Here is a 27572-nt window from a genome sequence, read left to right as displayed (position 1 = left end):
ACACTAATTGGGTTGATTTGACTTCATCTAAAATAAGCACCAGGAGATACTCCAAATCTGTTACTCAGCGGTGCCAGTGTAAAGGACCAGAGTCCATGTCAAGAGGAGGGTAAGGCTGTGACTCCACTACTGTCATGTGGTACAAGCTTTCCATGGTCAATACATTAGAAACATTTCTGAGAATTTAGGCTCAGAGCCTCTTTCAACCAAAAGTACTTACAGCATGCTAAATACAGCCCTGCAGAGATGCCGTGGAACAGAACTGCAAACACCTATGTCAACAGGTAAAAAATAAAATGTAGAACAGAGCCATGTTTATGTGGTTTGAAATCTCATAGTTTTCTAAATTTGGGCTTCATAATACTCGCCAAAGGATTTCCAGGATAAAAAATATTACCGCTACTCTGTGCTTTCATTCTACTAAAATATCGGCATTCATCAGATTAATTACTTCGGTAGCTACCAAACACACAGATGGTGATAGCACTGACACTGGAAACTCAGTAGCTATCTTGAAACTTTCCCAGCCAACACGCCTACTGTGCAATTTAGAGTATGTGATACATACAAAGCAGTTAGAAAGTTATCTCCAGTACATCACTTGAACCTTTATATGTACGACATGTTCACTTAGCTATGTTTTATCACCATTATACATAGAGGAAGACAGCGTGTACGATAGCTCAATGAACTGAGAAAGGTTTTCTGAAAATATTTTTGTGGCTGAATTTAGTGCTCACGAAAGAGACGTGCCAGAGCGGCCAGAGTCGCACGGAAGTGCAGGTGCTCGGCGCGCGGGCACGCGGGACCGGCCACCAGGTCATTTCCCGTGGCGCCTGCCACCCCGGGCGTCCCCGAGACAGAGCCGAGGCTGCCGTTCAAACCAGCTCCCGGGCAGGCTGGGTCGTGCGAGCTTAGGGCAGCTTTTGCCTCCCTTTCTTGTCCCTCTTGGTGACCCGAGGGTCCAAACTCGAGACCGGCCGAGGGACCCTGACCTTCCCCACCTGGCTCTCTCACCACTGCTCGGTTTCTGCTCGCTTCCCTGGATCTGAAGACACATGTTTGTGGTCACGACTGCATCAGCCCCTTTCCTGCTCACAAAGGTTTCCCGAGCACCCGACGGGGTCTCTCGCCTCCATCACGAAATGAGGCTTCAAGGAACGCTAACAGTAGAACCCTGGGGTTAAGGACACCAACTCCCCACGGACTTCCAGGGCCGAGAGAGGGCCAGAGAACTCCTCCCGCCCCGTTTTGGTTGTTTTGTTTTTGTTTGTTTTTGTATCTTCCGTTACATTCCACCAGCCTTAGTTTTCTACCGTGCCTCTTAGCTGATAATGGTCGAGGACACTGGCCTGATGAAAAAGAGAAGGGAAAGGAGAAGTCCTCTGATGAGCCAGCCACCCACGTAGGACTGCACTGTCCTACCGGTCTAGCGATAGAAAGTGGCACATTTTTTTCAACCTGATACAAAAATATTAACACTTCCGGACATTATAGGCATAAGTCGTTATATCTCTACAATATAATAATTTATACTGTACAGCTATAACAGATAACAAAAGGTGCAATCCTTTTTAAAAAATCACACAGTTCACATGTTTTTATCGTTTTATTTTTAAGTATAAACTTTTTAAACACTTTACATAAATTAACTCCTCTGAGACTAATATTTGATGTACAGTAAATTGTAATTCATATAAAAATCCATAAACAACTTGTCTCACATAATTTACAAAAAAATCAGGGCTTCCTTTGCTCATCATCAGTGACAAGGATTCTGTGTGGGCCGGTGTTTTTCTCCGCGAGGCACACCACGTTGGCCTCGTAAAATCCCTTAGAAATCCCCGCCCCGGCAGAAGTCACTTGTGCCAATGTCCTTTTACAAAGCAGCACTGGGGAAGCAGTCGGGTTGTCCAGGAACAGTAACTCTGCCTCACATTCTAACATTAACAGGGATATACATCACACCCTATGCAGAGAGACTTCTTGTAAGCAAAGGTCGACAGCTGGGTAATATCTGGAAACACTGTATGCATCTCTACCTTCTTTAAACACAGTGCCTCGAAGAACAGACGGCCCGGGGCAAAATGGTTGGGTTTTTTTTTTTTTCCCTTAATGATGTTTTCCTCGCAATACTTTCAGTCCAACTGAGTGCAGCGATATGCATATGTAAACATATTCTTTAAAGCCGATCACCTTTAAGGTCATTCAGAAGAAAGGTTTTTGTTTTTGTCTGTCTGCTTTGATTTGGGGGTGGGGGGTGGTTTGTTTGTTTTTTTAAGAGCAGTCTGACTCTCCTCGGTGCCGGGGAGCCCCCTCGGCTCGCGCCCCAGACACATCTGCGCAGAGGTGGCGCTGCGCCTGGGGCTGGAGAGGCAGGCGGCCCCGCCGGCTCGGCCCCCGCGCGCGCGCGCGCGCTTCCCCGCCGCCGGCGCGGGCGTTACCTGCGGCCGATCTCGCTCTGGCGGAGGAACTGGATGTTGTCCGCGCTGTCTGCCAGCTCGGGGTACTGCTCCACCGAGAGCACGTAGTAGCCGTCGTAGCCCTGCACCCTGCCGGCGCTCAGCAGCTGCCGCTTCTCGCCCTCCGTCCAGAGGCGCGCGCCCTCCTCGCCGTCGCGCACGCGCTGCTGCTCGCGCGCCCAGGCCCGGGCGAGCGCGCGCTGCCGCGCCTGCTCCAGCACGCGCGCCCTCTCCTCGTCCAGGGTCGCGCCGTAGCGCACATGCAGCGCCAGCGCGCCGAACTGCAGCTCCACGTCCGCGAACCTGCGGGTCCTGCCGTTGACCACGGCGGTGGACTGCGACACGGTCACGTTGATGCCGTTCTCCAGCGCCCGGCGGCCGCTCGTCAGGCGCAGCGTGCCCAGGTCGCCCTCGGGCGTGCTGGTCTTGATGAAGTGGTGCGTGTCCCTGCCCTCGACGGTGAAGTGCAGGTCCTCCAGGTAGAGGGCGCTGTTGAGCACGGCCGCCACCTTGATGCAGTCCTCGTCGGCGATGTTGAGCGCATTGGTCTGCACGCGGCCCCGGCTCACAGCCAGCATGACGCCCTTGCCGATCAGCGACTTAACCGTCGCGAACCACAGCCACGACGGCGCGCCGCTGCCCTGGCGCGCGCTCCCCCGCACCTCGGCCATCCTGCCCAGGGACAGGAAGGCCTTGGCCTGCCTCGCCACCTGCTGCTGGACTCCAAACGTGGGCTGAAAAGCGAAACAGAACAGGAGGGCGCTTTAGAGAACAGCCTCCGCCCGGGCGGGGCTCCGGCTGCGGGCAGGAAAAACGGAGGGGCGGGGGAAGGCGGGGAGCGGGGGGCTGGGGAGAACCTCCGTCAGCTCTTGAAAGAGGCCGAGGCTTCGCCGGCCCCCGGGGTCCTCCCCCTCAGGCTGATCCCCAGTGTGTTTCGAAAGGCAGAGCGAGGTGGTAACGCCATCACGCATGGTGCTTAGCAAAGCGTTTTCCTTTTTAATGGGGGCGAAGCATGCAGGGCGTTTGCCTTCTCTCTCTCCGTTTCCAGATGCCCTTTTCCCAGGCTCACCCCACGTGCGGAATCAGCTTATCGGGGCGTCCATCCCAGCACCGTTCTCCATGGCAGGCTGGGGAGAAAGCACCAGCACCCAGGGGAAGGCTGGAAAGCCTGGGGGCGCTTGGCGCTGGCTCACCGCGCCCCACTTGATACGCTTTGAAAGGCGTGTGCTTTAATTCAGGCAAACTCGGCACCGTCTCCGGGTGCACAGTTTGTAGCTGCATGTGACCACTATAATCGGCCACGATGGGCGGCGCACAGTGGGACAGCTGGCAACGAGTGTTTATTACTTTAGGAAAACATTTACTTTTTTTCGCAGACTTAGGAGACAGTGGGCCTTCTACATTGGCAAGGGTTTTAAATTGGGGAATTTTAACTCGGACAGCTCTTATACCATCAGATGTTTGTCTGGCCAGGGTTTCCCCAAATGGAAACGTGTTTCGTTTGCAGCAGTGAGGGCACATTTGTTTTTCTGCTCTCCGGGCAGCCTTGATGTCTTTGCCTTCGATTCCCTAAGCTGTCCTTATGGTATGCTTCTGAAGACAGAGAACCTGAGCCTGACTGAAAAGGCTGCCTAGGAAAAAAAGTTGGCAGTCCATTTGTACAGTAAGACTTCAGTGTTTTCAGACATGTTGGGAAGTCATCTGCCATTAGGACACGCTCAAAGGCATTAGTAAACTTCAGGATGTCTTCATGGCACTTGATCAGTGCAGATGTATTTGCAGTTAGAAGTGTCAAAATGGCTCCCAGGTCCTGGAAACTGGATGGGTTTTACTTTTTAAATGTAAAGGTGACATCTGAAAAAGGAATTGCTTTTATGTTAAGTATGAAACATGTACCAGAAAGCAGAGGTTGGAACTGTGTAATAACTTGTGTGTGTATGTGTGTTTTAGCCAGGATTGCCTTTTCTCTTTGTATTCATTGAAATTCTAGGAAATTGGTCAAGGGGCGGGGTTGGGGGTGGGGAATGAATCTTTCTAAGAAACTCTGCGCTCTCTTCTTATCATTACGGGGTAGCCCAATTTCTTGACCTTTAATTATTCTTCCTTTAAGCTAGAAATTCTGGTGTTTCGTTGTTGCATTCCTTTCTGATCTCTGCATGGTGGGAATTAAAAGTGCCACTTTCTGAAATGGCAGCTTTGACTTTGTAATTTTCCATTCTTTCTCCGTTTCTTTTATTTCCCAGAACAGTTCCAGGCTTCCTGCTCTGTTCTTTTCAGGAAAATTCCATAAACACCTAGTAGTAGGTGGTGCCTTACCAGAGGCCATTTTATTTTTATTTTTAATCCTTTCCCTTGAAACACTGCCAGTACTTTAAGGAAGTGGAACTTTGTGGCATTGCTTGCGAGCTGCTCATTTGTGACATGAACCCCCCCGCCCTCCTGTTTATTGTATCTTTGCCTTAAGGTCCCAAATACTATAAATGTGTGTTCCTGGGGTTCTCTGTAGAAACCCTGCACTCAAAAATGAGCTTTCGCATTTTATTACCTTTTGATAATGCTTTTCTCTGTTTGTATTAGCATCACTAAAACCAGACTTAAGCCTGTTTCACAGGCCCCTGATTTGCTGAACAGAAATGCAAGAGGGAAGTGGTGCTTTCTTTCCTGAAAGAGTCAAAAAAATTAAAAATGGTCTTTGGTACAGTTTTCACCCGGGTAGTCTGATTAAGCAGGGGAAAATAAGGTGCAAGTAAGCCCTTTATCACCTTTTCATGGTTTTGCTTTTTGTCTCTTACCGGTACATCATCCCACTGCTGACTCTTCACCAGTTCGTAAGAAGGCTCCGTTAAATCGAATTTGGGGACAGGGAACCCAGGAATGGCATTGTGCAGATGGAAGCCAAATGTCACCAGCCAGCTGTTAACATCTAAGAAAAGAAGGTTCCAAATGAAAGGCCTTAGAGTTGATCTTGTGCTTTCCTGCACTGAAAGCCTTACCTTAAAACCCCACATTTGCAAACAATGACCCTGAAAAGGAGCCCATGTTTGCCATCACCCTACAATTAAAAACTGACTCTAGACCCAGCAATCCCACTCCTGGGCATATACCCTGAGAAAACCATAATTCAAAAAGAGTCATGTACCAAAATGTTCATTGCAGCTCTATTTACAATAGCCAGGAGATGGAAGCAACCTAAGTGTCCATCATCGGATGAATGGATAAAGAAGATGTGGCACATATATACAATGGAATATTACTCAGCCATAAAAAGAAACGAAATTGAGTTATTTGTAGTGAGGTGGATGGACCTAGAGTCTGTCATACAGAGTGAAGTAAGTCAGAAAGAGAAAAACAAATATAGTATGCTAACACATATATATGGAATCTAAGAAAAAAAAAAGTCATGAAGAACCTAGGGATACGACAGGAATAAAGACATAGACCTACTAGAGAATGGACTTGAGGATACAGGGAGGGGGCAGGGTAAGCTGTGACAAAGAGAGTGGCATGGACATATATACACTACCAAACGTAAAATAGATAGCTAGTGGGAAGCAGCCGCATAGCACAGGGAGCTCAGCTCAGTGCTTTGTGACCACCTCGAGGGGTGGGATAGGGAGGGTGGGAGGGAGACGCAAGAGGGAGGAGATATGGGGATATATGTATACGTATAGCTGATTCACTTTGTTATACAGCAGAAACTAACACACCATTGTAAAGCAATTATACTCTAATAGAGATGTTAAAAAAAAACTGACTATTTTCAGACATGGTGACAATAACTTCAGTAGCAGAACGAAGTGAGACAGGGCTGCAGACAATGCAGATAACGGAGACTCACCTCGACAGAGGGGGTACAGGTCCCTCGTGCTGGTGATGGTGATAAAAAATGCAAATAACAACGCCCAGGAGCATGAAACAGACAGCGTTGTCGACAACAAATGGCATTTGTAGTTCGACAACAAATGGCATTTGTAGTTAGTAAAGGCTGGTCTTAAATAGAAGTCGTGTGTTATTAGCTTTCAAAAGCGACTGCCCAAGGATATGCAGGCTTCCACCACCCATTTCCTATTAATAAGAACCCTGAATTGCGGGTATGAAGATCAACCGTTGATTCTTAAAGATGAATGGTGAAAGCTGGCCAAGCTGGCCAAGGGCACAGGCGTTCTGATCCCATCAGTTCTGACTACACAGGCTCACTGTGCACAGGTGGAGACAAACTTTGGGGGAGAGGAGAAGCTGGAAACCTTTAAGATGGTATTTTAAAATATCACCACGTGACTCCAAAAGCCGTTAAGCTGAAAATAAGGCTTTGATTCTGTTCCGGAGGTTATAATGTTACAGAACTAGGCAGCAGGCTTGCAGCTTTATGAGTACAGTTGGGTGTAGATTATTTTATATATTAAGCACATTGCTGGAAAACTTGAAATTGCATTTCACCTAATATATTTTATGCTGTTCCATCTCTCTTTTGATATTTTTCAGAAAATGCTGCTGTGGCATTCCCTGCCGCCCACATTGCTAGGAGAGGATGAATCCAGGAGCTGTGGGCTTTCCAGCCTTTCAGCCACTGTCAACACCTCTTAAATAACCAGTGGTAAACTGCTTGTCAGAATGATGGAGGGCCACTTGTTCCCCATTTCCTTCTCCAGGGCACAAACTCTCACTTCATTGCCAGGCTGGCAGGTCCCTTTGTGCAGGTATCATATAGGCTATAAACCCAGTGGTGTCCTCCCTGTTTTAAATGGAGGGTTGCTGGTGGTGGAGGAGGATAGAAAGTAACACACTTGTGTGTGTGTGCGCGCATGTGTGCGTAAGATTACAGGGGGCTTGTATGTTAGAGAAAATTCTTTTTGGATGGGGCAGTGCTGGGGGCAAAGGTACTCCTACTATGAACAATGTCTGTGAAGCAGTGAAAATCAGAGGCTCCTATCAAGTGTTGAAAATTACTGCCCAACAAGTGGGACGTGAAGGCAGATAAGTACGGAAAACCCTGAAGGAGAATTCCATAAGGGTGTTGCTGAATCAGGACGCTGAGAGAAGGGACACGGAACTGGCTCGCGAGGGAGAGGGCTACGAAAAGCCCAGGAAAGCGGGAGGCAGATGCGCAGTGAACCGGGGGTGGAGAGCTGCGCCGAAAACAGCCGTCTGGGAACGCCTCAAGCGCTGGGCGAGAAAGACAGCCGGAAGGAGGACCTAACGCGAGCCAAAAGCAAACAAAACAGAAAACTCCAGAATAACCTTCCTCTAGGAAACATAAATATAGCCAAGAGGTTAATTATGGCAGAGTGTGGCTCAGGAATGGAAGGTGGAAACAGAAGGCTTCAGAATCCCTGCAGCAGAGCACGAGGGAAGATCTCAGCTCACCAGAGGGAACTAAGGGAAACAGGATGGACGTTCCTCACAAAGCTACGAATGCAATTACCATATGATCCAGCAATCTCTCTTCTGCGTATTTATCCAAAAAATACAAAGACACTAATTCGAAAGGATACATCCACCCCTAGGTTCATTGCAGCATTCTTTACAATAGCCAAGATATGGAAACAACCTAAGTGCTTATCAATAGATGAATGGATAAAGAAGATATGGTATGTGTATACACACACACACACACACACACACACACACACAGTGGAATATTAGTCACACAAAAAAAATGAAATCTTGCCATTTGTGACAACGTGCATGCATGGACCTTGAGGGTATGACGCTAAGTGAAGTAATTCAGACGGAGAAAGGCAAACACGGTATGACTTCACTCGTATGATACAACAATGTTTTTTTTTTTTGGCCGCGTTGTGCAGTTTGTGGGATCTTAATTCCCTGACCAGGGATTGAACCCAGGCCTTTGGCAGTGAAAACAAAAGAGTCTTACCAACTGGACCACCAGGGAATTCCCCTAACTCAGATGATATAAAAAAACCAAATAAATGACCAAACCAAACCAAACATGTAGATATAGAGAACAGAGTAGTGGTTACCAGAAGGGCAGGAGGTGGGGAGGACAAAGCGGGGAAACGGCATCAGCTGTGTATGGTGACGGATGTCACATAAGTTTGTGTTGGCGAGGACGCTGTCGTGTGCACAGAAGTAGAAACACAATGTTGTACACATGAAACATATAATGTTGTAAAGCAATGTTACCTCAGTAAAGAGTAAAGAAGCTGCTTGTTAAAGGGAACCAGAGTCACGCTTGCAAGGACTTGTCTCTGTTTCACATCCTGGTGCTTCTGTGGTGGCAGAAGGGGAACTCAATGTTTTAAATTGGATCATGCACTAAATTTGGAAAGGTCTTAAATCTATACCCATATTGGCAGAAAAATTAATGTGTTCATTAGCAGTGCCACCATACAAGAACACTGCCCTAATTGGTGATGAAGACAGTCGTATAAGAGGACAGAACTGAGGAGAGAAACAGGGTCCACTGGCTAAGCGTCACTGCCCCCAGGCGACAGTGGGGAAGAGGGAGTTATCACACCTCCCAGGGATGGGCTGCTGAGTCACGTGGTATCGTGTTCCTTACTGATTCCTTCATTAGAACTTGACACATGTGTAAAAGGAAAACCTCCCTCACACATTTGTAAGGCAGTTACTATTTAAAGCAGAATTGCATACGTTACTGTATTTAATACCACAAAGCAGGCATTGCTCTCCCCAGTTTACTTTTAAGGAAACAGACTCAAAAAGTCATGTGACTTGGCTATAAAGCGTTGGAATTGGAACTCCAATTTGGGGACTCCAAGTTCCTCGTGTTTTCTGCACCCCCATGTCCCTTCCCTTCCTTAAGTGACTGGATTGCACGTCATTTCAGAAACCTGTTGTCTTGGGCACTGGCGGGCAGAATAGGAAGCAACGAACTATGTCTCAGTGTCCCTCTGTGGTTTCTCTTGGGTTTCATCTAAAAGGTTAGGCATTTGATTTTTTGTTTAGGCATTTGATTTTGCATGAGGGAAGCGCACAGTTAAACTACCGGCCGTTATTTCGTGTGTTAATCCAGTGATTAAAGTACTTGGAAAGGAAAAACAATTACACTTACCTGTGATGTAGTCTTTCACATCATGGATTTTGCTTGCAGGGTTGTTATTCCTAAACATATACAGGTTAAAGGGAGCTGGGTCCTTCCCAATCCTTTTCCAGATTTCTATGTCAGGCGTTGTCCATCGTCCTGCCAAAATGTCGTAATCCCTTTCTCCAAAGTGGATTAATTTCGTGAGCGGGTCATACAAGCCACCGTGAAATCCAATCACCAGCTGAAAGTCAGTGTTGGAGTCAAAGTAGATTTCGCCATATGCGGTGTACTGAACCTGTTTGAGCATGAGCCCGTTGCTGCTGAAGACGGCCAGCGGTGTCCCTGTGTTGTCTGAGGCGATGTAGAATTCATCCCCGCTGCTGAGTTCCATGGCAAAAAGATGTCCTTGGAGATCGTAATAGAGGGAGGTGATCTCTGAACTCGAATGGTTGTAGACGTGAGTAATCCTGGTGGGATAAGTGAGGTCTGCGTAAAAAAACTGCAGGTGCTGTCCCAGACTGGTCTTGCTAGACACACGCCTTCCCAGGCCGTCGTAACGATAGATCACTGTCCAGCCGCTGCCTTTACTGTACACTCGGGTCAGAAGCCCCTTGGAGCTGTACTCAAAGATCTCTGTGCCTCTTTGACGCAGGAAACCATCTTCATCCAACCGGTACTGAACATCACCCAGTCGGGTGATCCTGTCTCGCAGGTCATAGCGAAGAGGTGTCAAGCGTGCGCTGTTACTTGGGTTCAGTAAGTGGAGGTTTCCATTCAGGTCGTAGTTGTAACGCCACATGATTTTTTCATTTAGATAAACTGTCTGGAGCTGTCCGTCAACGTCATACTCGTAAGCATATTTGGTAGTGTTGGCGAAGGGCCCTATTTTAATCTCTCTCTTGGTTACCCGACCCATGTTATCATACTGAATTGTAATCCAGTACATGAGTGACCTGAAGATCTCATATTGAATTTCCTTTATGCGGCCGTGAGCATCAAAGTGCTTCGTGTAAGTCATTACAGCTGTGGAAATAATCTGGTTAATATCATAATATATAACTCCAAATTTTCCAAACTGCTCCACTTTTCCAGAAATGTCATCGAACTGATAGAGGTCAATGGGCAGCGGAGTTTCATTGATGACACCCTGCATGCTGGTCACCCGAAAGCTGTTGTCATAGCTGTAGTCGAATCTCGCGTTCACCATCCCATCTTCACTAAAGCGGAAGATCTGTCTGTCAATGAGAGGCCCAATTTGCCTGTATCTGATGGTGCAAATAAAACCATCACTCTGGAGGTTTACCGTTTTGAGGACTCCTGCCGTTTCATCGTAGGTAAAACTGACTCTCGTGCTATCGTATAAGATTTCTGAGAGCCTGGTCTGCCTCCTGTACTTGAATAAGACCCTCCGACTCGTACCCAGGAAGGCCGTCTGGAGAAGCAGCCCCCCCTCGTTGTAGTCCGTGATGACGGAGGCATTGCTCTCCGGGGGGTTGTATATGTTACGGTAATAGCCGATGGAGCGGATGGTCTGCATTGTGTGGCGAGCCACGCTGGGCATGGTGATGGCCGACAGCTGGTCCCACATGTCGTACTCGAAGATGTACTGCCGCTGGCTATGCAGCAGAAGCACCATGGACTGCAAAGAGAGGACAGACCGTTAGCCAGCACTCGCGAATGGTGGAGGGGAGCAAAAGCAGAGGTAGTGACCACAAATGCGCAAAACACTCCACTTGAGAGAGTGGTTTTCATTCCAACTGGGTCTCCTTGACTTTCCACGTCACTACCGATTTCCTGCCTAATTTGCCTGGATGCTTAATTGTGAGGGGTTCTGCAGTGGGTGTCTCAGGTCTCAGGACCGTACCTTTTTTTTTTTTTTTCAGGCATTCATAGCCAAGCAGAAGATTGTCCATGGATTCCGGTAAGTCGTAATACGGGCACGAGCAAAGCTGCTTCAAAGACAACATTTCATGGGGAAAACAGCATATGGGAAGTGCGGTCCTGTCCATAATTAGCAATTATTTAGTAAGGTGGCTTTTCCCCCTCATTTGATTGAAGAACCACTCAAATCATGTTTTAATTTCCAGTGCATTTGGGGAAGGAGCAAAGCATTCGAAACATTACTTTATAAAGAAGAAACATAGGGCTTCCCTGGTGGCGCAATGGTTAAGAATCTGCCTGCCAATGCAGGGGACACGGGTTCGAGCCTTGGTCCGGGAAGATCCCACATGCCACGGAGCAACTAAGCCCATGCATCACAACTACTGAGCCTGCGCTCTAGAGCCCGTGCTCTGTGCCCCGCAACGAAGAGTAGCCCCCACTTGCCGCAACTAGAGAAAGCCCGCATACAGCAACGAAGACCCAATGCAGCCAAAAATAAATAAATAAAATAAATTTTAAAAAATAAATAAAGAAGAAACATAAAATTAGCCCAAAATGGATCATGTGTACCTAAAGTATCAACAGCAACAAACACTGCTACAAACAAATCACTCGGTGAATGAGAGCTGTCAATGCCCTTATTAGGAATATGGATCCAGATATTCTGTTTGTTTGTTTGCAGATTCTTAAATGGCATCTGTAATGACAGGAAAATCTGAATTCTGAAATTTCCTTTTGTGAGAACCAAATCAGACTTGTACCTCAGGTGCGGGGAGGATGGTTCCTGGGCTACAGACTTGCTTTGGTGCTAAATTATGAGGTGAATAGATAGATAAATAAAAATAAGCTCTGGGGCTTCCCTGGTGGCGCAGTGGTTGAGAGCCCGCCTGCCGATGCAGGGGACACGGGTTCGTGCCCTGATCCGGGAAGATCCCACATACCACGGAGCGGCTGGGCCCGTGAGCCATGGCCGCTGGGCCTGCGCGTCCAGAGCCTGTGCTCCGCAACGGGAGAGGCCACAACAGTGAGAGGCCCGCGTACCCCCCCCCAAAAAAAAATAAATAAATAAGCTTTGCATATTTGGCAAGTAATTGCAGAAAGACAAAAGACAATGTATTAGGCCAACGTGAGACAAGGCCAACCTGGAGGCTGGTTAGGTAGCTCTTGCCGTGGTGCAGTGCATGGGCGGTTCTATCCTCTGAGGAAGCCCCCTCTATAACCTGTTAGACCGAATGGAAGGATGGCCAAACTGGGAGGTGGTTAGATTAGGAGCCCACTTCCCCACCTACCCCCCGCACCGGAACTCGCTCTTTGCTTTTGACATAGAAACGCATAACCCTGTGTCCAAGGCTCATTCTTTGCTCCTTCTTTTTTTTTTTTTTTTTTGCGGTACGCGGGCCTCTCACTGTTGTGGCCTCTCCCGTTGCGGAGCACAGACTCCGGACGCGCAGGCTCAGCGGCCATGGCTCACGGGTCCAGCTGCTCCGCGGCATGTGGGATCTTCCCGGACCGGGGCACGAACCCGCGTCCCCTGCATCGGCAGGCGGACTCTCAACCACTGCGCCACCAGGGAAGCCCGCTTTGCTTCTTTATCGTCCACCATTTTCAGAAGCAGTTTGCCTGACTTACGCTTCTGCAGAACCTCCTCTCTGGGCGCATCTAGGGGCAATTTTTGTGCACAGACTCTGCGGCAACAGTCTTGAGACTTGTTCCTGGTGGTCTGCGGCCTTCCGAGGAAGCCTGGACCGCTGCCGAATTCACAGGCCCAGGACCCAGTGCTGCAGAGTCATTCAGAATCACAGCTCACGGCAGGTAGTAATACTCCTTACTTGGCCATGGATAAGTTTTGGCTTAGGGTGCCTATCCTAGCGAGGAAATGGAAATAGTCTGGGTGGATTTTAGAGATTTGGGAGAGATGGTGAGAAAGTGCTTGTTGGCTTTTCTCATCCCTGTTGATACATGGACGTGATCTCGGTCACTGCTGGTGTCATTTTGTGACAGTGGCCCTTACCAATGACATGCCCCTTTGCTCCCTTTAAAGATTTTCCAGTCACATTATGGTCACTACTCTCAATTTTGGGGGCCTGAGAGTTTATTTTGTTTATTTATTTATTTTTGGCCTCACTGCTTGGCTCGCGGGATCTTAGCTCCTCGAGCAGGGATTAAACCCACACCCTAGCATTGGCAGCATGGAGTCCTAGCCACTGGACCGCCAGGGAACGCCCAGTCTGGGGTTATATTTCTGTCGCTCTTCTCTGTGATGTGCTTAATTTAAATTGGGAAGAGTGTTGCAGAATGAGGTAGTGCTCCACTCCCAGCAACTTCAGGCAGGAGTTGTCTCGGGGCTTGTAGGTTGCAGGATGAGCTATTCTCCAGGTGTCGGGATTTGCTCTCAGGAAGGTAAGTGTGGAGGGGGCTTACTCTGTGCTCTCTCAATAAATAACAGCCGGAGGACTAACCATAGCGTGTGATGACGAGTCTGGAGGGAAGCTGTCACCTAATGGGTCTCCTCCGTTGTCTCAGGGGTGCGTCTCTTCTAAGGACGGCACATAGGCGGGTTTGCAAGAGGAGAAATTGGCAAGTAGGGTGGTAGCTGGAAGCACTGTAGAGTTAGCGGGCTGCCTGAAGGTGAACTCTGAACACGAACTGGTCCTCAGGAAGAGGAAGTAGCCAGGACGGCTCAGGTGCAGGGGAGAGGTAGGTCCAGAGCATCTCTGGTGGAGACACCACGGGGCGAGTGAGCGCAACAGTGACGTGCGTGTGAGTGTTCGGAGGACAGGGTTATTCTGTGTAACCGAGGAGGGGGCAGGCAGTGAGGCTGGGAGCTGTGTCTGTGCCTCTGCTGCCGTGTGGCCGCTGGCAGTGTGGGTGCACTGAGCTGAGAGGCACCCAAACGCAAAACCAGTGTGAACCTGCATCTCAAAGGCAGGTGAAACCTCCCATGAATATGCTTCTTGGTGGATTCTACTTCTTCAGAAAGGAACTACAGAGGGGTGGTCTTTTCCTCTATTGTTCTTTCTTCTTTTTTTTTAAATATTTATTTTTGGCTGCTTCGGGTCTTAGTTGAGGCACATGGGATCTCTCCTTGGGGCGCGCGGGCTCAGCCGTTGTGGCGCGTGGGCTTAGTTGCCCCGTGGCGTGTGGGATCTTAGTTCCTGGACCAGGGATCGAACCCGCATCCCCTGCATTAGAAGGAGGATTCTTAACCGGTGGACCACCAGGGAAGTCCCTCCTTTTTCCTTTTACTTTCATTCTCTCTTGACCCCAGTCACTACCCGAAAGCTGGCATCTACGACCTGGCATTCTGCACACATAGTCTTGTTTGGTGTTGTGCACAGGTCTCAAGAATGGCTGCCCTTTACATGCAGAAGAAAGGGGAGAGGCCACAGAGGACCAGACGCGTGGCTTTTTTTAAAAAACAGCCTCTTTTGGTTACTAATGCATAAGTCGGGTGTATGTGCTTTTTATGGTTATGTCGAAGCTCTGCGGGCAACAACGCAAAACTGACAGCTTTAACTGTGCGAATGCGTAAGGCTCTTTCTCAAATGAAAAGGCTCGCACGGAGATGATTTACAAATGACTAACAAGCTCAAGGTCTAATTTGTGAATGTTGTTGACGTATGAGATTGGCAGGTGGGCGCTGTTGTGGCTTGTTTGTTCACAGCACAAATCACGTAAAAGGGTTTCGGAGAGGAGAACTTAACTGAGGAGAAACACCGTGGCTAATGCAGAAATTCATCAGTGCTCTACAGATGTGATTTACATGTGGGTACTCAGAATAACAAGCGGGGCTCAGTCACGTGACACTGGTCCCCCCAGAAGTGCGCTTGGGTGACTGCTGGAAAATACCTGTGTTTACCCTCGGTGTGCAGGCGTACCTTTTCCAAGTACGTGTAACTCCATGTCTTCCCGTCAGCAAAAACCCGGGAAACGATTCTCCCCTGTCCGTCGTAATCTACTTTCTCACTCGTAGTTCCTCGCTGGACGCTGGCCACTTGACCCGTGGATGAATAGGTGACATTGACGGCCATCAGCTTGCTGCTTGGCAGCCAGAGAGTCGGATGCCCTGATGTGTCATAGGCGATCCTCAGGAGAAATTTACGGTGGTCATCATAGATCTTTTCTGTCTTCGTTGTTCGATCAAAGTCAACTGAAAGGAGGTTTCTGCCATTAACCTGTTACCACACAAACAAGAGGATAAAATAAATCATGCTGTTCCAATACCAGCCCCTTATTACTCTTCAGGGTCCCCACTATTGTTTAAACACCGTTTATGATGATTGATTCTCTTTGTCAGTAAACTAATTTAGCAACTTCTTGGGTACAAGTGCAAGGCAGTAGATTAACTGCTCTTTTAAAAGGTTTCATTAAGCAGAAATACAGCCTGGCATTTGTTCAAAACCTTTTCAATTAAATATTGTAACCTTAAGCAACCGATAAGAAAAATGCCGAAATGCATTTGCTTTAAAGTTTGTTCCGAAGATACGAAGGTGGTAAACCTGACATCTCTGCACATTACTCAAATCCCTGCCCCACCCCACCCAGAAGACATTGGGAAATAATTGCTTACTAGATTAATCATGGCTACATTAAATAAAACGGGGGTAAACGTGATTCTAGCCCTTCGAGGAGCAGATAATGTGGAACCCACATTACTGTAAATTATTAATTAGTTGAAATAGCAGGAGGTTACAAACATGATCCTTGTTTTTGGCTAAGTGCTGAAGTGTCACAATTTTTTGGAATGCCTTTTTCTTTGATAACATCTGGTTCACTGGCAAGGACTTCAAATCCTTCACTCCCACATCTACACAGTCTGACCACTGTGCTTACTTTACAAATCTAGCCCCATGCTGTTGTCGTAGGGTCTCTGTGTCATATCCAGAATCTCTGACTACATCTGGCTGTTACTGTCTGTGGTCCAGGGCACACACCAGCCAGCATTTGTTACTGTGGTGGACATGTGGCCTTGGTTAAATTCTACTTTACACATGGTCTACAGTGTTTGCAGAAAAGGGCCAGTCCATTCTTTGGTTTTCTACTGCACCTTTGTGGTGATGGTGGCTTGTCCACTCCAAAATGCTTGTTAACTGTTCGGATTGTTACAAGTTAAATGGGAAAATCTTAATTTTACTTGACCATGTCCTAGCTAGAACCTTCAAAACAGACAGTTCCAGCTGATCACTTACACACACACACACACACACACACACACACACACACCACTTATACACACACACATACACACCACTTATACACACACACACCACTTATATATACACACACACCACTTACACACACACATACCCACCACTTATACACACACACACACCAATATATGTAAACATATATGTATGTACATACATAATATACACGTATATTTATGTAAAATCTGGGATAAAAATTTGTGCCTTGTATCACGGCCATTGAACAAGGCCCATGAAAAAATTCTCCTTAAGCTTTATTTAAACTTTTCCAATTAGCTCTTCAGGGGGAGTACTGTGAAGTCCATGGAAGGGTAAAGATACCAGCTGAAAAGAAGTTCATGCCTAACAGGCAAAGTGGTCGGGGTCAGGGTGCCGGGGAAGCACCCAGATGATTCACAACGAATGAGAAAGCAGAGCCCTGGATGCAAGTGAGGAGCCCTTAAGTTTTCAGTTCTGTCATTGCAGATCCAGCTGATGCAGGAAAAAGAAAAACCCCTCGAGCCATAGAGCAACCGGTATGTGTTGGTGTGGGGTGTGTACCTGTGTCGGAGGGGGCAGCCAGGAGTCCGAAAGCCCCATTTCCACACACCACAAGGTCTAGAAGCAGCGAGGCCCTGGGCTCTCAGTGAGTTTATGAGATTCTGACCAGCCAGCTGAAGGCTTTCCGGGCTTCTGTTTTCCCAAGTGGAAATGTCTGCAGAATAGCTGCTCGGCCTTCTGTGAATGTTGTGAGACTTGATGAGTTTACGTTTGCAGGATGCTTTGTGTACCTTGGAAAGAAGCTACTAGCTTACAAGGATGTATTTTTAAGTCTGTAGTTTTACAGATGTGATTTGATATCAAAGAGCTCAATACTGAACTGGCAGAATCCAGCTCTTCAGCTTCTATTTGCACACTTGTGATGCCTTAAGGAAGAGGCTTTGCACAATTTAAATGGTTTCCTAGGGCTCTTGTTTTTCTCACATTGTGATTTAAAAAACAAAACAAAACAACAGAGCGTTTAGGTTTGCCCTCCTTTTTCCGTCCTCAGGTTATTCCAGGCTACGAATAGCCAAGCAAGAAGGCCTGTGTAGTTAGTTTCCATGGACTGCAGCCCGCAGTCGCACCCCATCTGTTTGCGTTTTACTTGTATTAATTTTAATTTGTATCTCGAGTCTTTATTGCCTTCCTGAACCCTCCTTGGCCTCTGCAGTATTTCCTACGGGTAGAGTACAGGAAATCTGCTCTGCAGATCTGGTATGGCTGCTTGGTCAGGAAGGGAGAAGGGCCAGAGGCAGGCCTGGGACCCCTTCTTTGCACGCCTGCGCCCACCACCGGGCTTCTGATTTGTTGCTCTGGTTTGGGACTCTGGCTGCACAACACCAAAGCGTCCAGGAGAACATCTAACGCTGCCACACCACGCATGTCACCATATGGAAACATCTAGAAGCACCGCGAGACCAAACATCTGGATAGCAGTTAACATTTTTCTTTTTATCCAGACAAATGCCTTTCTTGTGTCCTCCAACTGAAGAAATGAGGAAAGAATTAGAATGTGGCTGTGTTTTTCTCCACGTTCACAACACAAGCCAAGGTTTTAACTGTTCTTACTGTTTCCAGACACCAGCCACTGTTATTCAATAGGTAACATTTCAGAAGATACTAACAGATGTTTTGTTTTTTTCCATCCCTCTCAAACCTGCCCGCACGTTCTCCTTTGGGTGTTGCAGACAAAATGCACAAGTCAAGGGACATTTCCATCTGGAACACAGTCCGCTTAACTGCACCTGTATGAAATCACAACTATTTTGCAAACTTTTTTTTGACAATCATAGAGGACCAGCATTGTTGCCCCAGTGGCCTTTTAATAAATATTTTTAACATAAAAAAATATCAAGTTACATTGAGTAGTTCACCTAAGATGAAAAACCTTCTATCAGATCGTTACGATACCTCCAGCTACATAAAAATGAATCCAAATGTTGTGTCTGGATAAAAGCTAACCATGAATTCCTTTGTGATATACAGCGTTTCTTTTTTTTTTTTTTTTTTTTGCGGTACGCGGGCCTCTCACTGCTGTGGCCTCTCCCGTCGCGGAGCACAGGCTCCGGACGCGCAGGCTCAGCGGCCATGGCTCACGGGCCCAGCCGCTCCGCGGCATGTGGGACCTTCCCGGACCGGGGCGCGAACCCGTGTCCCCTGCATCGGCAGGTGGGCTCTCAACCACTGCGCCACCAGGGAAGCCCTACAGCGTTTCTTTTAAGTAAGCATGGAAAATCCCCATGTTCAAAGATCATGTCCAGCATGCCTGCAATCAATCACAATGCCCCTTTGATATCGGGAAGTGGGTAGTTATTTTCCCTCTGTAACGCTTGAAAAACTGAGGCATAAAGAGGTTAAAACAATGTCTGTATGTTTGACGACACGAAGCACAGTCAGACTGTATTCAGGTATCCAGAATGTTTGTGACACTATCTCAACTCCCTGGTGTTAGAACATCAACCGTCTGCAGGCGGTTCTGTGTCCCCTCCACCCGTCAGCAAGTGCTAACTGTTCGCACCATCCCACTCTAGGCCCCCTGCCAGTCAGACGAAAGTGAGACACAGGACATCACACAAACGTGATGGGCATAATAAGAGTTAAATAAGCTATCATATTTACGCATGCCTCGAAACACCCTTTTGGCCTTCAAGTTTCGAGAATTTCTTTTTCACGTAATCCACTAAATGTTTTCCTTTAAGCATCAGGATTCTGGGCAAGTTTAGAAGATGACTTTTATTATTAGGATAACATAACAATTTTTGGGAATTGATCAAAGGCTGGTTCTAAAGTCCAACACTGACAAAAATTAGGACTGTTTACCAAATACTGTAAGACAAGGACAAGCAACTATTATGCATGTCTTTTTTTAAAAAAATGTAGGTACAAGCGAGTAAGCTAAGGAATTGTCTCATCTTTGTTCTGTTTTCCCACATCTCTGCCACGATTGCCTCTGCTGGGTATCCCTATGTATCCAACCCCTATGTATCCCTTGATGCAGTTTCACAGAAAATGCTTTCCATGTTGCTCATTTCTTGTATAATTTTTCCTTTTGTACTCCTTGCCTTTTTTTTTTTTTTTTTATTTTACTTTTTAAACCACTCCATCTAGTGTTATACCTATTATATCCATGTGATCTATTCAACTGAGTGTTAGGTCTCCTGCAGTCAAACATCTGCAAGGATGTGCTGCTATTCCTACAGCTTCTCTCTGAGGAAGATCTAGAGGCAATGAAATAACCTGATTCTAAGGCTGGCTCTTCCTCATTCTTTCATTTATTGAATAAATATTTGAGTGCCCACCCTGTGTCAGGCCCATAGCTAGATTTAGGCCAGTAACTTAAAAATGAAAAGACGTTTCTGCTAGGAGATAATGAAAGGTAAGAGACAAGACGTCCTCTGTTTCAGGAAAGGGTGGAGTAAAAACGGGCGGCTTTTCGGGCTGATTCTGACTCTGATTCCTGATTCAGAGGCCCTGGTGGCCTCGCGTCATGCCCCTCCTTCCTCCTCTGCGCCCTAACTTGGCAGATTCCAGGTCCGGTCGTCCAACGAGATTTTCACACCATTGCTTTCTCCCTAGAATTCCTTTCTTAGAATCCACAGAGGATGAAATTAGCAAGCCGAGCTAGCACATCCAATCTTATCTTTTTTTTTTTATTACATCTTTATTGGAGTATAATTGCTTTACAACGGTGTGTTAGTTTCTGCTTTATAACAAAGTGAATCAGTTATACATAAACATATGCTCCCATATCTCTCTTGAAAGTACGCAACCCTCCCTTGTGATCTTGGCACTGTCTCTATGTGAGCCATCACACGTATCAGCTGGAAATCTCCTTTCAGTGTGAACGAACAGGCCGTTTTAAATAGTGTATCTTCTGAAATGACTTGCTGAGGCATTGTCGTTCTGGTATTTGTTAAGAAACTCACACCCATGCCTGTGTGCACTGGCCTCTTCCTCCCCAAAGGGAGGTGTTTTCTTCATTTAGAATCTGAGACTGAGAATCAGAGACTTAAAATCGGCTTTTTCCTCTTTTCCTCTACTCTTCTTAATTCCTTTTTTATGTCTAGAAAATCAGTATTAAAAAGGAAAAAGAAGGATGCACTTAGACTAGCTTGTCTCAAAGAACAGTGGGCCACATGTTACGTGGTCAGTTTCTGGGCAAAGCATTTCCCATCATCTTTCTTGTGTTTTCGTAACAAGTGAGTTAACCAGATTTTTCCTATCCATCTGTTGGGTGGGAATAAATGCCCACTGTTTGTGCCCATGGTTCAGATTCTCTGGGTTAGGGTTACAGAATATGTAATCATGCCTTTCGTTTTTCAAGGATTTTCACATTATCTCATTTGTTCTGTAACAACTGTGTGAGACAGCGGCAGGGTAGGGCAAATTATATTTATCCATAATACAGCTAATCTATATCGTGTCTGTGTCATAAGGTCAGGATATTATCTAGACAATATTGTATTATTGCCGTCATAATATGGATATCATCATATAGGTAAGGAAAATGAGCTTTACAGATGTTAGGATTGTCCTATAAGATTTATTATTAGTAAAAAGTGGAGCCTGATCTAGAACCCACATTTTTTGAGCACAAATGCGAGCAGAAGCTTCGTGTCTTTTCATGAAGTAAGTCCCGTGTCCAGGTACACGTGGGACTCTGTGCGTGTGTGTATGTGTGTGTACGGGCACACCACACCTGCTGTAGGGGTAGCTGGCTAAGACAAAGCCTGTGAACTAGCTTCCAGCTTGCAGTGACCCAAGGAAGCACGGCCCAGGGGCAGCGGTCAGTGGTAGCAGCCGACAGGCACGCAGGCAGCTCAGTTCCTTGTTTCGGCAGAAGAAAAGGCCAGGGCTGGCGCTGACTCTGGTAACAGACCAAGACCCTCTGAAAGCGACCCCGGAATGAGCCTGGAGCTTGTTTTCTTCCCATCATGTTACTTGCCCCCTAATCATGCTCTTCTTTCTGAGGTTCTATTCCATCTTCTTCTGGCCCTTCTCACGGGATAACCTCCCTCCAGCCTCCCCGGCTCCTATCCACCAGAACTCCTGGTGCAGGGCCCCGGAGCTAGGGCATCCAGGCTCCCATAGCCTGGGAGACGGGTGAAGTGGGAGCAAAACACTGGTTTCAGAAGACCATGCATTTAGAGTCCCAACCCCTGCCTTGCAACTGAAGAGGAATTAGAATGTAACTGTGAGTTGGACAGTCTATCTGATGCACTGATTCCTTCTCACTTCATTTCTATTGCCTTGCAACTGAAGAGGAATCAGAATGTAACTGTGAGTTGGACAGTCTGTATTTGAGGCACTGATTCCTTCTCACTTCATTTCTATTTCTTGGAAATAGCCAGAGACAATATGTAGTAGCTGTTTCTTACCAGGAGGGCTTGTCCTGGGAAATAATGTTGGCCTGTTATAATAATAATAATTTAACCATTTTTTGGTGCTGAAAAAAGGACATGAATGGTATCCTCCATGTTTTTTGTCTCTCCTTGATTTTAAGTAACTTTTTTTTAAACAGCAAGGGAAGTAATTTTAGGAATAGTTATCTACATTTATCTGATAAATGAAAATCTGTTTGCTAATAGAAAGAATGAATCCGGTTCAGTTTATAGTGGTTTGAAGGTGGTTCCTTGTAACCCGTGTTTTAGTAGTTAATCTATGATGTCTTTACCAAACAGCTATCATAAAGCACAGCTTGCTTTCTAGATCTCGTTGGCCCACAATGTGAGATGGAGGAATAAAAACACCTAAGAAGGCAACACAGAGAACGTTTTGCAGAGGTCAATTACACTGCGTAATCAGCCATGTCATCACACTTCTCGTAACAGTAACGTCAGTCTGGGTTTCCCTTCAATAGGGAGGAGGTGGCAGGGGGTTTCCGACGTTGGTCCTCTTCTAGGTGCCTAAGCTGTACTTTAAAAATATTGAGAATGCAAAGGAAGGATCCAACTTTCAAAGGCCAACCCACCTCTTTCAAGATACATATTTATGACTTGGAATACTTTTAATATTTCATCCAACTCTTACCCATCCCCATCCCATTAGGAAGCCATCACTCCTGAGTGGGTAAAGGAAAATCGTAAGATTATTAGGGCAGTGTCAGTAAAACAAGAATCTGTCGGCCATCCAGGCTATTGGGAATTGTGCTACATGCACTACCCTAATCTCCCAGGGAAGAACTGATTTTTTTTTTTTAATTTAACACCTTTATTGGAGTATAATTGCTTTACAGTGGTGTGTTAGTTTCTGCTGTATAACAAAGTGAATCAGCTATACGTATACATATATCCCCATATCCCCTCCCTCTTGCATCTCCCTCCCACCCTCCCTATCCCACCCCTCTAGGTGGTCACAAAGCACGGAGCTGTGCTATGAGGCTGCTTCCCACTAGCTAGCTATTTTACATTTGGTAGTGTATATATGTCCATGCCACTCTCTCACTTTGTCCCAGCTTACCGTTCCCCCTCCCCATATCCTCAAGTCCATTCTCTATGGGAAGAACTGATTTTTAATCAAAGCTATATTAAGAAAACGCTTTTCTCAAATAGTTGGCTTTTTCTATGAGTGATCTGATGGCTTGATGGTTGGCTGTAACTCATGCTCTAAGGTAAGGTGTTACCCTGAGTGTGAACAGGAGATGAGTCCCAGGCCCGCCCTCGTGGACAGGCCACTGCATGACACAGAGGACCGGGTGGCTGTCACCTCGCTCTGACACTGACTTACCCTGAGCTTTCGACCAAAGACATTGACTTTGCCTTGGGCTTGTTCTTTTCGGAATCTCCATTCCACCAAATTCTGACCGTTTTCACCAGGAAGAGTCATGTTTCTTTTGGCAACTGTTGGGTTCGCTGTGCCAGCCAGAACGTGTGGCTCTGTCTGGTAGTGCGAATCCAGGCCACTGGCGTACAGGATTCGAAGGGAGCCGTCGTAACCAACCTGGTAGCTGTTTCTTAACTGATCTAGAAAACAAGCAGCAGAAAACATGAACTGTAGGTGTGCATTAAACACCAGATCGCTTGTGGGGTTAGAAGTGATATGAATTTCTAAAACATTGACTGGACTCCATTTATAAGGGAATGAAAAGTACTTAATGATATCCTTTTAGAAAATAACAAAACAACTTCGATTTCTGGCATCTCATGCTGTAACAGATTTGGCTGAATGTTAAAGGCAAACTTTAGGGGAATTTAAAGTCCTTCTCTACTTTATTTGCCTGATTAAATAAATGACGGTTCGACCTCCAGTAAATGTTTTGCAAAGAACCAAGTATGTGTTCTTTTCAGAGGCTGGTGTGTCTCCTCCAAGGGTTTAGAAGACATCTTCCCAATATTCATCCCTATATCTTTTGTTAAAGATGTTTTGAAACGAGTTAATATCTGTACCTTCTATACCAAAAATATAAGGAGATATTTCCCCCTGAAATTGACTTTAAAAAAGGAAGTCGGGCTTCCCTGGTGGCGCAGTGTTAAGAATCTGCCTGCTAATGCAGGGGACACGGGTTCGAGCCCTGGTCTGGGAAGATCCCACATGCCACGGAGCAACTAAGCCCGTGCGCCACAACTACTGAGCCTGCGTGCCACAACTAATGAAGCCCGCGTGCCTTGAGCCTGTGCTCCGCAACAAGGGAAGCCACCGCAATGAGAAGCCCGCGCACCGCAACAAAGAGTAGCCCCCGCTCGCCACAACTAGAGAAAGCCCACGCGCAGCAACGAAGACCCAATGCAGCCAAAAACAAATTAAAAAAAAAAAAAAAAATGGAAGTCATATTTTGTACAAAACACCCTCTCATATTGTAGGCTATTGCCTCAACTTAAAAATTTTGAATAATATAGGACCATTTGGGGAAGCAATGAATTCAAGCAATACTGATTTTAGATGACTGTAGAGATTAACTGACAGAATTGGTAAAAAAAAAAAGAGTCAGAGAAGCTTAACTCAGATTTAGCAATGAGCCTTAGAGCAATGACCTCACAGTTGCAATTGTCATTGTAAACAGGCCTTTTCAAGATTACATCAAAAAGGAATATGGTGGGAGGTTCCATCACGGAGTTATTGGACATATATACCTACAGACTGAATGAAAAAATGGAAAGTTGAGCTATTACACATATGGGTATACAATTTCCAGTGATGGCATGAGATGCGGATTCAAACGCTGCATCGTGCACGGATTCGGAAAGCTCAGCCTGCTGGCCTTCCATGGCGGTGATGATGATGCCAAAGGGCCTTTAGATGCAAGTGAAGAGTGGGAATTAACGTGTTTTATTAAATGGGAAAGAAAAAAACCGTAATTTCTAGGTTAACAGATTGTTTTAGATATTATGTGATTTTATATACATATATATTACTAAATAAACACTACACGTAGACATTAGACTATCTCATCAATATCTCTAGGGGTTTATATTTCCACCTTCTCTTTCCTGGTTCATCTTATAAAATGGGGGTTGCCACTTTCTACCCGGGTGCCAGTGGTATTTTACTTTTTAAAGAGTTTTTTTTTTGGTGTGGACTATTTTTAAAGTCTTTATTGAACTTGTTACAATATTGCTTCTGTTTTATGTTTTGGTTTTTTAGCCCCAAGGCATGTGGGATCTTAGCTCCCCGACCAGGGATCGAACCCGCACCCCCTACATTGGAAGGTGAAGTCTTAACCACTGGACCTCCAGGGAAGCCCCACCAGTAGTATTTTAAACTGGGCCATTGGAAGCTCTGCTTTCGTGTTTACCTTGAACCACGGTGTAGAATGAGTCGATGGAGGACAGGTTTGAAGTGATGCTGACACCTTCTTCTCGGCTGGATGACTCAAGGTCCACTGTGATAGCCTTGTCCATGTCTCCATGGAGGTTTGTGACCACTCCGGTTGGAAACGTCACATTTGTCAGACGACCTTCACTGTCATAGCTGAATAAAAGAGGCATGAACTCGGCATTAAATAGGAAACTGCAAGTTCTTCTTACTCGTGAGAGAGTCTGCAGCAACAGTAGCCGCACACATTTGGAAGAATATTCGTCTTTGTGCATGAGCTGTGCAGTGAGGACTTCAAACATGCTTTGAAGTGATCGGAAGCCTGTTGAACACAGAGAAGCCTCACCGGCGAGGGCAAGAGTAAACAGAGCAGCTCCCCTCCCCAGCATGTTATTCTCTCAAGTGTGACCACATTCCTCCTGCACATCTAATTTGCTGTTTCAAAGGGAACATGTTTGCTGATATTAAATTTCTTAGTATTCCTCCATATTTTCTATAAAGTAGATTTAATTCACCGTTATATCCTTTTTGAAAGTTTTACTAACTTATGCCCTCTATGGCAGTGCAATATGGAAAAATATATATATAATTTTGTAAAGCAGTATATGTACATGCATGTAAGTATTTGCATATGTAAAGATATTCCTTTGGTATCCTGAGACATCTTCAACAAATTAATATAATAAGGCCTTTTCTAAAGACTTTATTTCTCAGTGATTGACCTACTTTATAATGGTAAATTGGGACTTAATGTTGGCGGGGTGGAGATAATCTATCTTGTCTATACTCATGTTGTAGGAATGGGTGATATCTTGAATGATGATTTATCATGTTTACTGAAATGAGATGTAATATTTCCTGACATTTAATGACTATTTGCTTTTTTATGATACACTCACTTTTTTTTTTAGCATATAAATATAAGAGGCACCTATAATTTAAGTGTTAGGATATATTTAAAAAGCTATCTTATTATCATAAATATGCACTACAGATACAACATTTTACTAAAAAATTGATTTTGGGGGTGACTTTTCTATTGGTGGCAGCACCAGAGAAAATTTCAAAAATGACAAGGTGGTTTGAAGAAAGGGAAAAAAATGTAAATTCTGGATGAAAAATCAGGGACTTCCTTGGGACAAAAAATATACTTAAGATTGGATTTCATATTAATACTAAGGCTGCTTCATCAATAAAAGGTCTAAGTGAAATGGAAACCTGAACCATGCCCTACTTAAATTAAGCCCAGATGCAGAACTAGGAGAGAAAGAATCTTATTAATGAAAGACAGAAGTTACCAGAGGAGGAAAAACAGTGAAGAGGATCCTAATAATGGGTGTAAACATGGGGCAACAAGGGAATAAGGGGTAGAAAAAAGGACTTAAATGACACTTTGGAATAAAAGGAGAGAGGGCTTCTAGACTGTAAAAATTAGCTTTGAAAAATGTGGTTATAGGAATTAGGAGCAGACTCTAGAAGGCCAATGTCATGTCGGAGCTAGGAAGGCAGAAGGGAGGAAGGAGACGGATGTCTGTTCAGGGCCCGTTACTTCAGTGGGGACAGCATCACTCAGACGGTGGGCTTGCCTGACTTGATCTGACAACTCGCCCTGCTGCTTCGTCAGCGGCAGAAACGGGCACTCAGGAGAAAGAGGCGGGCGACGGATGGAGAAAGAGAGAAAGAGAGAAAGAGAGAGAGAGAGAGAGAAAGAGAGAGAGAGAGAGAAAGAGAGAGAGAGAAAATGCGCCGTTGAGTGTAATCATTGTTTGGACCCATAAAAGGCAGAGCTGAAGTGAAAGAGCAGACTCCCTTCCCTCTCCAGCAGCCCAAATGCCCCCAGCAGATTAAGGCATCAGTGAAAGAAACCAAAACTGCTTTTTTGAAGAAATTATTACTCTTGAAACAAACAAGCGTAGGTTTATTTATGCAGCAAAGCAGTTACAGAATTACTGACCAAACCAGCTTAAAGTGCAATCTTAACCTGGACGTAATTCTTGCAGCGCGTTACATTTCTCATAGGATACGATGAAAAATAAGCTATTGTGTTTTAAAGAAATGAACACCCTAAGATAAGTAAGTACTAGGGATGTAATGTACAACGTGATAAATAGAATTAACACTGCTGTCGGTTATATATAAAAGTTGTAAAAGAGACAAAAATCCCAAGGGTTCTCATCACAAGCAAAAATGTGTATTTTCTAGTTCTCTAATGTTGTATCTACAGGAGATGATGGACGCTCA

The 27572-nt window shown here is 45.8% G+C and overlaps 1 protein-coding gene across 1 annotated transcript in view; it reads right to left on the bottom strand.

Annotated features, from left to right (window-relative positions):
* Window positions 1-2257: 2257 nt before the first annotated feature.
* The window catches only part of TENM3 (teneurin transmembrane protein 3), a 430454-nt gene continuing 405139 nt past the window's right edge, over window positions 2258-27572 (bottom strand). Inside the window, exons 22-27 of the mRNA XM_029226434.1 lie at window positions 25312-25487; window positions 23307-23542; window positions 15231-15527; window positions 9499-11110; window positions 5255-5385; window positions 2258-3196 (exon numbers count right to left, since the gene is read on the bottom strand). Of these exons, the coding sequence (XP_029082267.1) occupies window positions 2441-3196; window positions 5255-5385; window positions 9499-11110; window positions 15231-15527; window positions 23307-23542; window positions 25312-25487 (3208 nt within the window). The 3' untranslated portion in view covers window positions 2258-2440. The remainder of the gene's footprint in view (window positions 3197-5254; window positions 5386-9498; window positions 11111-15230; window positions 15528-23306; window positions 23543-25311; window positions 25488-27572) is intronic.

This window comes from Monodon monoceros, unplaced genomic scaffold (assembly GCF_005190385.1).
Source record: "Monodon monoceros isolate NGI ecotype Baffin Bay Population unplaced genomic scaffold, NGI_Narwhal_1 Super_Scaffold_17, whole genome shotgun sequence".
NCBI lineage: Eukaryota > Metazoa > Chordata > Mammalia > Artiodactyla > Monodontidae > Monodon > Monodon monoceros.
The sequence above is the reverse complement of the archived record's forward strand: the minus strand, read 5'-3'. Positions and strand labels throughout refer to the sequence as shown.